This window comes from Cottoperca gobio, chromosome 12 (genome assembly GCF_900634415.1).
Source record: "Cottoperca gobio chromosome 12, fCotGob3.1, whole genome shotgun sequence".
Classification (NCBI taxonomy): Eukaryota; Metazoa; Chordata; class Actinopteri; order Perciformes; family Bovichtidae; genus Cottoperca; species Cottoperca gobio.
Window position 1 is genome coordinate 2,918,970 of NC_041366.1, and position 13,369 is coordinate 2,932,338.

Genomic DNA, 13,369 nt, shown 5'->3' on the forward strand with positions numbered 1-13,369 from the left:
AATTGGCCGATAAAGGTTATAAAGCTTAATGTGTTATATGATGTCTTTTTGTTTTATTATTTTAGTGCTTCCCTCTATTATCTTATTCTCTCCTTTTTCTCTCTGTTTTTTAAAATAAAATTGTCCAAATCAGGTGAAGGAGACGATGAAGGAGACCATCAAGGAGCACCTGTTGGATGAAGACGAGGAGGAGGAGGAGGAGATGAGAAAGCGGGAGGAAAAGTCCAAGTCTCTTAGTCTGCTGGAGTACAACCTGACGATGGACACAGCCAAACTCTTCATGTCCTGCCTCCACGCCTGGGGTCTCAACGAACAGCTGGACGGCATCTGTCTGGAGCGACTGGGCATGCTCAGACCGCACTGCCCCATCTCCTTTGGCCTGATCTCCAGAGGAGGTCACATGTCCCTCATGCTGCCCACCTTCAAGGTACTTATCCGTCTGGTGTCACCGGTGTCCTGTGTGGAAACTCTGATCCGTCAGGCTGATACTGACCCCTGACCCCTCACGAGACAAACAATCCTGTATAAGCCTCCTTATTACAAGATCCGGAAGCAGAACTATACTGTATATGTTAGAAGACATTAAAAATAAATAGCAAGTTATATAAAATGAATCAAACAAAGATGATTAATACAGCACATGAAAATAAGAAAAATCCTCATATTGAATCCATTTATTACATTTTTGTATGATTAACTGATAAAATAATTGGCAGCTGCTTCCTTCTCTGAATGATCACAGAGCAACTTCAGACAGTAATTACAATATCAGTAAGTGATTAACGTTTCTGTTGTATCTTTATGGAGCGAGTGTCAGTAAGTACTTCACCAGTCAATGAACACCAACAAATAACAAGCAGTACAAACAATACAGAGCACACACAGCACGTGAGAGCTGACAGCACACAGCCTACATAGAATCTGAGCCCAGTAAAACTCATGTGGACTCGTTTGTACCACACACCAGCACTTCCAGAGTTGCCGGTTCATTTGTCTGCCTCTGTTTCCCAGGAGTCCCTGCTGCGGCAGTTGTCTCTTGCGACGGGTCTGAAGCTGACTCTGACTGACATCGTGGGGAAGGGGACCTACGGCGTATCGAGAGCCGTCACCACGCAGCACCTGCTGTCTGTAATTTCACTGGCCAACACTCTGATGGGCATGACCAACGCCACCTTTGTCGGAGAGCACATGAAGAAAGCACCTGTCAGGTAACAAACAAACACTCACTGTCTTTTGTTATTTAGTTTTATTGAGGACAGGGATCGTTTATATATATATATATATATAATCAATTTCTCGTCCTGTGTTACCTTGAATGCTTGAGTAAAACTTAGTTTTTCTACTGTAAACAAAGAATCTTGATGCCCTGCTTGTGCAGGAGCACTACTACTTGTTTTCTTATAGTTCAGCTGTTGTGAAACGCAGCGCCAATTTACTTTAATTCATCAATAATTTTCTTTGTTTATGGATTCTTCGTTCACCATGGAGGCATTTCTTCAAGAATTCAATGCAACACGATGAGTAATTGATACACAAATGATAATTTTTGGGGTGAAGAACCTTTTAAGAAAGTCTAATTCCCACGACTGTAACAGGATGAGAATGTTGCTCTGTGTCTGCTGGATGTAGAAGTAGGCAAGTGTTTGCTAATATGTTAGCCAGAATAATTTGAAAAGAGATAATATATTAAATGGGTCTGTTTTTAAGCTCTTCTGCCCCCATGTGGCCAAAAAATCTATTCCAGATTTAAAGAGAAATATAACTCAATTATATACTGAAAACTGAAAATCAGGAGACGGAGCGAAACAACCATTTCACTACCTTTACACAACGTCCTCTCTCGCTCCGTTTGTTCTCTCCCCCCCCTCGCTCGCCCTCCCTGCAGGGTTGTTCTGTGAAGGTTTGACGAAATGATGAAATGTTGTGTTGGTGTAACAGCAGCAAGACCTCGACCTCCGTGTTTAATCTTTCACGGCACAATGAGAGCAGACAGACTAAAGAATCAGCCTCACACACAGACTTGACAGTGGTTGATCTTCGGCTGCTGCTGGTATTATTGTGTATGTGAACGGCGTCGGTGTTTTGTGCTTTGAATTCAGTTTCTGTTCTGTTTGTTTGGGTTGTTATTTTGTATTTCGGCTGTCACTCATGAAAGATCAGGTTGAATCTGGTGGATCCAGTTATGTTGAGCTGAGGTTAAGATTTTCTATTCTACACGTACATCTACAATCTGTCCCATTCATGTCTATGTTAGAACCAAATGTACCACTTTGGTTTGGTTTTCTCAGCCATCGGGGTTGATTTTATTAACTGACGTCCACAAAATTGATGCAAAGTATTCACCCACTAAGTGTTGAGGTCAGAGCTTCAGTGTGATGCTGCTCTAATAAAACTGGCTTTATTGAAAGGAATAAAAACACCTTAAAATTGTGAATTAAGTTTTACCAGAAGAATTTAGTGTTTCAAAAGATACATCTCATTGTTTTCCCCAATGTTAAGAGCTGGTTGAGATTTTGATAAATATACTGTCATTAATCACCTTTTGATAAATAAATTGTTGACATTTTTTAAAATCTGCATTACCTCGCTCTGTAGTTTAGCCTCTGTACGTGTTCGGCCTTTCAGTGCTCTCAAGGTGAAATGAGTACAAGTTGAAAAGGTCATTCCTGGGTGGAGTCTCGTCTTACATTAGTGAGATTATCATTAATTATTATTATTATTATTATTATTATTATTATTATTATTATTATTACTACCCTGACATCGCAAGACCAAATCGCAAATATGTATTCGTCCAGAACCTCTCTTTCCATTTCTTTTATTTCCAAGGACGTAGACCAAAAATGCATCTGGACGCTATTTAACTGACCTACAACCAATTACAGCAGCAAAACATGTCAGCGGTCAGGGCGATGCTAACATTGTAGCTGCTCCATCAACACTCAAAATAATGATAAATTAGGTTTAAATACGGCAGCAACCTTATTGTTTATACACATAATATACCTACATACTGTGTAACTTTGAAATGATATAAACTCACCAGCATTTAACATGTTTCTGCTCCACTTCTCGTTCGACAACGTCAGGACGTCGGTGTCGTTACGAGCATCTCAGCGCTGAGAGTCTTTCGCAACACAGCTCAAGTTGAAAAACTCGCATGAATACTGAAATACCACACATTTGCGTTGCGTCGTTCGCCTCTATGAACTGACTTAGTTTGTAATTGGGCGGCGCAATAAGTCAAGTCTGACCATTGCGGTCTAAACATTTGATTGGCTTCTCAGGACAATAACCATTTCCCCTGGACTGCTTCCAACCAGGCAGGAGACCACATCCTCTGTGTTTAAAGCAAACCAACAATCAAACCACCACCGTGTCTGTCTTTCAGCTCATTCTGCGGTGTCATTGATTTGCTCAGTCAGAAATGATGAGAAAAGTACAATGTTGCAACAAAATGTGATGGCTAAAGGCAGACAGAGCTGCTGACCAGGAAATGGCAGCTCGAGCATGCGAAACAAAGAGCACCACAGCAGAAGGACGGAGGTCTCTGCGCTGCCTGGGAAACTTTGAAAAACTGTTTATTACTTTCTCAGAAACAAAGAACTTCTCCTCTGTGGCATGTCCTAATCAGAGAAGGTGATTGTGCGGCTACAGATGGATGCTTGAAGACTTCTTTATAAAAGTCAAACCTTCTCTCTGGCTGTCTGCACTTCGACACTCCAAACCAGCGGTTCTGAATATTTGAACGTGTTTGGGGTTTTGTCTTTTTCATGTTCCCCATCTTACATTAATGACAGTGGAAAAGCTTCCTCCCTGTATGCTGGAGTTTGAAAAGAAGTGCTCCTGAACTCTTAGTGTTTCAGTATTTCATCACAACAACCACGACAGCCCTCGCTCCACCAACTCTGGCTGAGGCCGAGAGTTGTCCATGGAACAAGACCTGTTGTTGACAAACTAACATATACAGAAGAAATGAATAAAAAAAAAACCCTTGTAGGTTTGCCGAGCCTCTTGTTTCCTCTACGAACCTTACCTATAAATATAGCTACTTATTGGACATTATTAAGAGTAGATTTATCGTTGAGCTGGATGAAGTAGGAGGAACATCTTTTCCCCTCTTGTGGAGTACATTTTCTGTCCTACGTAGGAGAGTAACTATTTCAATTCTGAACATCCAATCACACCTGAAGGCCATTTAAATGCTCAGTACAGAATTTTTTTTATTTCCCCTTTGCTTGGAATTGAATCAACTAAAATGAGTGGATTCAGATTTTTCTTTTAATAACAGCCCTAAACCCCATTTTCCATCTTGCACACACATTACACATGCAGATACAAAGAGCAGCACTCTGATAATATCATAAGCAGCATCGACAAGCCGGCCACACACTGGATTCTTTTATGGCTTGATCCAATATAATTGACATCAACACATGGTGTCTTAGGAGTAAAGGAAGTTTAATTTTGCGACTAAAATGCCTTAAACTTTGGAAGATACCACATGACTCCTGAATCCACGTATTCGCTTCTACTGTACTTTAGAATCTGATAAATTGTTGTAACATTGGTTTTACTGGAATTTGTCTGGCACAATATTCGAGCTTGTTAGTGAGACACTGTGTTTCTTTGTGTGCCACATTGACACAAAGATGTGTGTGAGTGAAAGAGAGGTGTGTGTGGGCGTGTGGTAGGGGGGGCATGCAGGTGCACATGTTCTTCTGCTCTGTTGCTCTGATTGGTTGGATGTTCTCTGTAGAATAAAATCATTTAAAGAAGTGTGTGTGTGTGTGTGTGTGTGTGTGTGTGTGTGTGTGTGTGTGTGTGTGGGCACTTTACAAAGAAAACGCAACAATAATTTCAACAGAAAAACACATCTTGTCAGTTTGTGATGTTCAGTTCATTTAAAGGTACTTTCAACTTCTTTCCAGTGTATATTTATTGAAACACTGTCTTATTGTTTTATTATTTCTCATTCATATACTCTATAGTTCCCTCTGTTGACTATTTGAGAATTTATAGTAATGATGTCTAATCAACTCTGATTTATCATTGTTGGCTGTCACACACACACACACACACACACACACACACACACACACACACACACACACACACGTTGGTGCAGTTCATGATTTTGCACCTGCACAAAATAGATGTGCGATTATTTCTAATGATCAAAGTCATTCATGTACCTCCAGACTAACACTTTGTAACATCCTCCGGGCACCTGTCAAAATATCCTTGCAGTACATTTATGCAATTTTTGACTGCTAATTGTAGAGCTACCTGGCAGTTCTTGTTGCCTGGCAACCATTGATGATCACTCCCATCGATTGTTGTATTGGAAGTGTTTGTGCGTCTGTCTCTGGAAGTTAGACGCCTCCAGTCTGTACAGACTCAGTCCTCCACCCAAAATTCAATAGGCTGGAGCCTGAGAACACACACACACACACAGACACACACACAGATGCACAGACGCACACGCACGCACGCACACACACATGCAGATATTCAAGCAGTTGGTTTCAGGAAATGAAAATAAAAATGTTGTTTGTGTGAACTCATGGTATTATGTATGTATGTATGTGTATGTGTATGTGTGTGTGTGTGTGTGTGTGTGTGTGTGTGTGTGTGTTGGCCCTCTTCTCTCCTCCCTGCTCTTTTAATATTTCATGCCTCCTCTTTGTGATCCTCCTCCAGGCCTCCCAGACCAGGAGGAACCCCGGAGACTCCTCGCAGGACGCTGGCTGCCCCCCCTCAGCCCTCCAACCCGGCGCTACAGGCCCAGATCAAACAAGGTAACTACAAAAGGGAGGGGGTCACTAGCTTCACACACCCCCAGGGCCCTGCGGGAAGGGTAGGAGGGAGGAGAGGCGGGGATTTGATAATGTAGCCCACCGGCAATAAAACCCACGGAGAGTTATAGAAAAAAACCCAAAATATCACAGGAGGACGCTGCTTTAGTTTCCTCGGTCTGAAGGTCTTTAAAGGGATGTTCTGCGGTTCCTACTTCAGCTGGAGTTCAATCAGAGGCATTTAGGTATTCATACTGGAAATATATTGAGACTGTATTCATAAGAAAACATGTTTTGTTCAAATATGTAAAATAACTTGTGTTTTTATGTTTTGGTCTCCAAGTGTTAGCTCTGTAGCACCGGCGTGTAGTTCCTTTTTTTAGGAGGTCATGTCAATTTTATTTATACAGCCAAATATCACAAATCACAATATTGCCTCAAGGGGCTTTACAATCTGTACAACATACACCACCCTCTGTCCTGACACCCTTAATTCGGACAAGGAAAAGCTCCTCACAGAAAATTGTAGAAGCCTTAGCTTCTTAGCACACATCAGCTACAGCGGATTTAAACTGTTGCAACAAAAGAGAGGTGGATGAATCATCTATAGAGACCAAAAGAAAGTAAGAAATTGAGAGAAAGGAGAATTGCACTTTGTGAAGATAAAAACAAGTTTAGCGTCTTTCTTTGCAGAGAGAAACCTGCTCTGGTTCACTGTGGGGGATGTTTTAACCAGCCGTCACCATCTGCCTACCACACACACACAGCTACCTAACACACTACATCAAGCTCAGTACCTTCACACACCAAAAATCAAGTCTGTGTGAAGACAGACACACACACACACACACACACACACACACACACACACGGCTGTGCCATGGGTGGCACCCTCGGGTGTTGGGGGGGGGGGGAGGGGGGGGTTTAGTGCTATTGTCACGCCTTAATGGAGGCCAAGCGTGACAAGCGTGTGGACTTATTCACGCCACACGCCTATTCACCACCATTCGGGGGGAACGCTCGCCTGTGACCTCTGCTAAGCCTGCTACTCCAAGTGTGTGTGTGTGTGTGTGTGTGTGTGTGTGTGTGTGTGTGTGTGTGTGTGTGTGTGTGTGTGTGTGTGTGTGTGTGTGTGTGTGTGTGTGTGTGTGTGTGTGTGTGTGTGTGTGTGTGTGTGTGTGTGTGTGTCAGAGGCTTTGTGAAGGAGAGCACCGTTAACCCTTTCTCTTTTCACATAGAAATGAATGAGGAGGCCCCTCTAATATACTGCAGCATTTACCCTGAGACAGAGAGCGCAGCGTGTCTGCACATAATTTAACATACCTAAAAACATATTACAGTTAACATTTTGCGATAATATCTACACTAATTCATAAGATTTTCAAAAAACACTCCCCCCCCACCTATGTCCACACACTGCCAGTTTTTATAAAGCCAGTTTTTCTATCCGAATGTATCACATTTAAAGAGATATCTTCAATCGGAAAACCATTATACCATCGTAGAAGAAGAGGACGCAAGAAGATGACGTAATTAAAAGGGTGCCAGTCAAACCTCAAAAGGGGAAAATCAATGTTGAGGATCCGATAGAAATATGGTATTTCTGTTTGTCGTTTGATGAGTTGGTCAATTGACAGAAAATGAAATGTTATTATCATAACGTATTCACCATTAGCCATTTATATGGCATGAATGACAATTACTCCCATGTTCCAGCTTCTCAGTTGTGCAGATTCACTGTTTTTCTTATGTAATATCAAAATGAATATCTTTAGATTTTGGACTGTAAATTGGACAAGAATCCTAAATTTTAAGATGTCACCTTTTAGACTATTGTAGACCATTATGGACCTATAGATATTTTTTAGATGAGGAATCTGCAGGATAATCTTATCAGATGATGGTGCTGATGCTTTATTAATGTCATGTGGGTGTTTCGACTTCTAAATACTGTTTATGTCAACATCCAACTGTAATTGCGACTTAGAAACTCTGGGAAACACTTAATTTAACGCTTATTTAATGGCCATGGTATAAAAAAATTGCTATTGCTATAGTGACCATGTTGTGACATTGGGCACCATTGTGTTGATGTTGCGAGCTTTCACTAAACTAAACTATATTGGACCGGCATTTCAGTGTGGATTATAACGTTTATCTTCGTTGTTACAGCTACCTTATTCCTCATGTTGGTTATTAATATTAAAGTATCATCTGCATATTGGATTGTTTTCTAATGTTCCTACAGGGATTCCAAGCATGACTTGCATTGGTTTAGCAGCTCATCCACCTGATGTTCAGATGAATGTTTTCTGATCTGTTTTCTCACTTCATCCGTAGCACTGAAGTCTGAGGACTGACTTTAAAGGCCTGTCACCATTGTACAACATATCTTTCTTCAAAGCCAAACTTTGTTTTATACTTTACAGTAACATGAGTAAATTATAATTAGAACTCCTTAGTTTTACAACTGAACTCGCAAAGTAGTTACTATTATTAATAGTATAATTATTTTATGATGTTACCACCAACATCCAAGTCTTTTCTAGAGGGCACCGTCCTGCAAGCCTCAGCCATTGGCCCAGTGCCTTATGTAGGTCATACTTAATATGAGGTGACAAAATGATATTTACCTCCTTATACAGAACTTTTTCTTTTGAAATTTAAGATTCTTTTTCTGCACCAATGCTGGCAAACTGCTGTTGACTGCCCTCAGCCATCTTCTCTGTCAATCTTTCTGATTTCTTTCTCAACCCTTCTGTTTCTCTCTTCATACGGTCGTTCACTGCATGGCTTCAGCCTGCTGACTGTTCTCTAGAACCTCTTCCACAGACACGCTCTCTTCAATATCTATTTCACTTTACCTTCAGTCAATGTCTCTTTTGTATTCCTGCACTTTTACTATTTTCCTTTTTTTTTCTTGACCACAAACTGATGGAATGTTTCTATAACTGTTTTCTCTGTTGGACTATTTTGTTTGTATTTCAGTTTTTAAAATTGTAAATGTAAGAATATGTGCTTTCTATGACTGCATTGAAATGTCAAACATGTCATTAGTTATTGAATCTTATATACTGTATGTTTAAGACAAATGCCCTTGAGAGTGTTGAAACCACTTAATAATTTTATCTCCACAATATAAAGGTTTCTGGTCCTAGCATAAACACAGTTCTAGTTTGTTTAGGTGTAGTTGGTCTTCATCTCCAAACTAACAATCACTTTCTTTCTAATCTCTTTACCAAGTGCTTGCTGGGAAATAAAGAGTGCTTTTTATGAACTTCTCTTTTCACATCTTGTCACTTTTATCTGCATAGGAAGTCTTCCACTCTGCTTTGGGTTTATTTTTCTGTTTCATGCCTTTTTTTCCCCTTTTTATGTTTTGTAATTTTAAGATAAGTACCCTTTTTTTATGTTTTGCTTGTGAGATTCACGTTTACTTGCTAATATTGTGTGAATAATTGTTTTTCTCTTTTTTGGTGTTTGATTTGTTTTACTTGAATTACACATCTGCCATATTTGAATTACCTGTAGCTTGGTGGGAAAACATTGTCCAGAGCAACGAAATCCAAACCAGTTTGTAGATGACATATGTTTATGAACTGGGTTGATTTAGTCATTTGTATCACTAACGCAAGGTCTACATAAGAACACAGTATGAAATCCTGCTAATGTAAACAGCTGTTACTTACTGTTATTATGTCATCTGCATGTGCTAGCCAATATAGGTATACTATTGGGCTCATTATCAACCCCTTCTTACACAATTACTCCTTGTTGGAACAGTAATAGCCAACTTCTAATGAGTAGTCTACTAATACTTACTGGTTATATTTATTAGCATTGTAGTTGTGTAAATTTGGAGTGAAATCTGACATAGTTTATAGCCAACTTTAGTGGAAGAAATGGATTAACATGTATCCATTTGCTGTAATCCTTTGATTTGGACTTTCTGCAACTTATCTTTCAACTATGTCCTGCAGTCCATTATCAAGTTGTCACGTTCATTGGATGATTCAGCAACTCACACGTGTAGAGTAAGTACGTGCAGTGCTAACATTCGGTGTTAATGCAGTTGTGTGTTTTTTCTAATAGGGGGGTAAAATATTGGACAGGGTGTTGGATGTTTTTGTACCTTGTCTGACTTTCATATAACAAAGTGCAGCTCACGTCCTGTCACAGACCTGCAAAAAGAAACTATAAACACGATCTTTTCCTAACCTTATCTCACCATGACTTACCATAACCTTGCTTTTAGTTGGCATGTGCAGGTTTTGAACGCGTTTGAAAGACTTGGGTGTTTAACGTTAAAAGAAACTTTAATGAATACCATCAGTGGGTTTTGCAGAATCATCCAGAATCATCCAAGATCATCACAATGATCTTGTTTTGGGTCTGTAGCTTATTTTGCCATAGTTGATGTAAACCTAACCTGACTGCCATTTTTGTAAAGCAAATTGTATATGCGTTATTAACTTATTACTTACTTTCTTGATGGTGTCCTTACCTCTTTTCTTATGTACGTGTGTTTTCATTTTTTGTTATTGTGTGCTGTTAATACATTTGCTTCTTCCCTGCTGCCTGGCTGCTTATCTCCTCTCTCTCCTTTGCTTTTTTTTTATATAAAACCTGTTCTTTCCTTCTTGACTATTTCTCTCCTTCTCTTCCTTTGCAAGCTTCTGTAGCTGCCACAGCCAACACCAGCACTGTTACTACTGCTACCACTGCTGGGGCTCCGGGGGCTCATGGGGGGCTTCCTCAGAGGGCCCCTGGCCCCATCCCTGCTTTTCATAACATCCTCTCAGTCAACGAAGGTACAGACTGAACTGACGGGTACCACTTAGAGAAAGTCGCAGCCATACTCTTTTTTCAGTTACCTATCTTTGTCTTGGAGATCTTCTGCTTCCTAGATCTTCTTTCCTACATCCCTTCCTTAGATCTTTCCATTTGTTCCTTTAATTTGATCTTTGTTCTCTGACTCTGACTCTCTGTCTCTCTCTCTCTGTCTCTCTGTCTCTGCCTCTCTTTCTCTCTCTCTCTGTCTCTCTTTCTCTCTTTCTCTCTCTCTCTCTGTCTCTCTTTTTCTCTCTCTCTGTCTCTCTTTTTCTCTTTCTCTCTATGTCTCTGCCTCTCAAATCAAATCACATATACTTAAATAGCCCAGTATCACAAATTTGTCTCAGTGTGCTTTACAGACTGTACAGCAAACGACACCCTCTGTCCTTAGACCCTTACACCACACAAGGAAAAACGGCAGCAGGCACAGCCAGGATTCCTGATCCAGACGTAACCTTTATCAGTGGCAACCTGCCAGATGAGAGACAGAAACTCCGGGGATGATGCACCGGATGCTGAGTTAGAAACATACATTTACTTAAATGCATACAGATAGAGAGGGAGAGGAAGAGAAGGAGGAGAGAAGTGAAGTGTAAGCCCCCCAGCAGTCTAAGCCTATAGCAGCATAACTAGGGGCAAGCCTGAGCCAGCCCTAGCTATGAGCTTTATCAAAAGGAAAGTCTTTAGGGTGCTCTTAAATGTGTAGAGGGTGTATGCCTCCTGAACACAAACTGGGAGCTGGTTCCACAGTCTCTCTCTCTGTCTTTTTTTTCTATTTATCTTTTTATCTCCTCTTTCTCTCTCTCTTTCTCTGTCTTTCTCTTTTTCTCTCTCATCTCTCTTTTTCTCTCTCTCTTCTCTCTTTCTCTCTCTCTTTCTCTCTTTCTCTTTCAGTTATTCATCTCCACACTTTCCTGTCTTTGTCCTTGTTTTGTTGTACAGCGCTGTCGGTTTCTCTGTCTGTCTGTCATAGCTGAGTTCAGTCCACTTTCAATCCAGTCAACTGAAGAAATTGATAGTTTTGGGTCTCCAAATATGAAAGCTCACAAACTTGGCACAGGAACTGGTTAAGTGTTTCTAATGTAAAATCTATCTGACTTGATCATTGGAAAACAAACCAGTTCTGCAATATTTGCTTCATTCCAATTCCATATTGTTGAGTCATCAGAAAACAAGTGGAATTTACGAATGTTTTGAACTGATGCAATTGAGAGTGCATTGACCACAGTCCTTCTGCCCTTGTCTGTTGTATTTCTTCAGTTGTTAGCAGTATTGGGCAATCCTGTCCTGTGTTTTCTGTCTCTACGTCTGTCTGAATGTCCATCTGTCCTGACGGTTCATTGTCTCTACTCACTGGTTGCATGCTTGCTATTTCCATCTGATGAAATGTAGAGTGGACAATTTAAACAGGCCAAAAAAAAGTCATGTTTGTGCAGCACATCCATCCGACAGTGTGCTAGTGAATTTCGAAGAGGCGTGCATTCTAAAAGTTAAATTTCTTTTATTAATCATTTAAAAAATGTGTTGTAAATGAACTTAAGTACTGTAATGTTATTGCTGGAGTGTTTCTGGTGTCCCTCTCAGGGCTTAATGCTGTTTTTTTCTTTTATAAACAGCTATCACAAAGTTTTTTGTTTTTTTTAACAGGATGTTGGCTTTTCCCATGGAGGCTTGTTGCCCCAACCACCTAAATACTATTAACGACCTGAATGTGCCCTCCAATGATCTAAACTGTTTATGTTTTCTGTATGGAAATTAACTACCTTTCAAAAAGGATAAACTTTAGTTTCCAATTTTCAGTTATATATATATATATATATATATATATATATATATATATATATATATATATATATATATATATATAGAATATATACTATATTCTTAGTATTTAGTTTTATACCGGAAAATAGCAAGCATGCACACAGAGGCTCATTCCTTTGTAGTAGGAATATTAGAACTACCACATATTTCAAGTTACATTGCCCTGCAGAAACCTTATTATTATTATTATTATTATTATTATTATTATTATTATTATTAGTATATACAACCAGGACTAAATGGCAGCAATAGAAGCAGTAGTCAGGCTGTACCTACAAAAAGTAATGTGCTGTAATTCGTGTCGGGGTGGATGGGAGCGTCCAAAAACACTTTCACCCAGGAGAACGCTGTTCGTGTCCCGTGTGAAACTAGAATTGATTTATTTGTCACAACTTCTGTACTTTAGCAACCCCACTTCCGTAGTTATTTTAACCCAAACCATCTAATACAACATCTTACACTAATCTTATAACCCAGTGAATTTACATAGCCAAGTTTAAGGTATGTTGAGGAAAGCAGATTGCCAGAAGTGTGACTCTAAGAAATGCTATCTGTGTAACATCAAATGTATCTTAACACTCTTATAGCTGTTGCTTGTAGAGTCTGGCAAATGTTGGAGCAGGGTCTGCCATGTCATATTAGTATCATGACCCAGCTTTCATTTAAAAGCAGAGGAGCTTCCTGTGTTAGCAGGTGGGCTGACTGGATATTTTCTGTTCTTCCCCAGCTTGGGTTTGCTTCACTGTTTCAGGTAATAATTTAGGTCTTAACAGAGAAGAAGGGGTCAGGGTTTAACTAGTATGAATAGTGGTGGTGGAAGGTAACAGTTGTGAATTTGATTTTAGGAACTAATTTAACAAACTGATTCAAATGACATTTTTTTCTTTTTAACGTTTGAGGTTTCTGCAAGACAG

General features: G+C 39.9%; 1 protein-coding gene across 3 annotated transcripts in view; it reads left to right on the plus strand.

Moving 5' to 3' along the window:
* The window catches only part of wdr7 (WD repeat domain 7), a 109,756-nt gene that overhangs the window by 39,353 nt on the left and 57,034 nt on the right, over window positions 1–13,369 (plus strand). For all 3 annotated transcript variants that reach the window (XM_029444250.1, XM_029444249.1, XM_029444251.1), the window contains exons 17-19: window positions 134–427; window positions 1,012–1,208; window positions 5,704–5,801. In XM_029444250.1, the coding sequence (XP_029300110.1) occupies window positions 134–427; window positions 1,012–1,208; window positions 5,704–5,801 (589 nt within the window). The remainder of the gene's footprint in view (window positions 1–133; window positions 428–1,011; window positions 1,209–5,703; window positions 5,802–13,369) is intronic.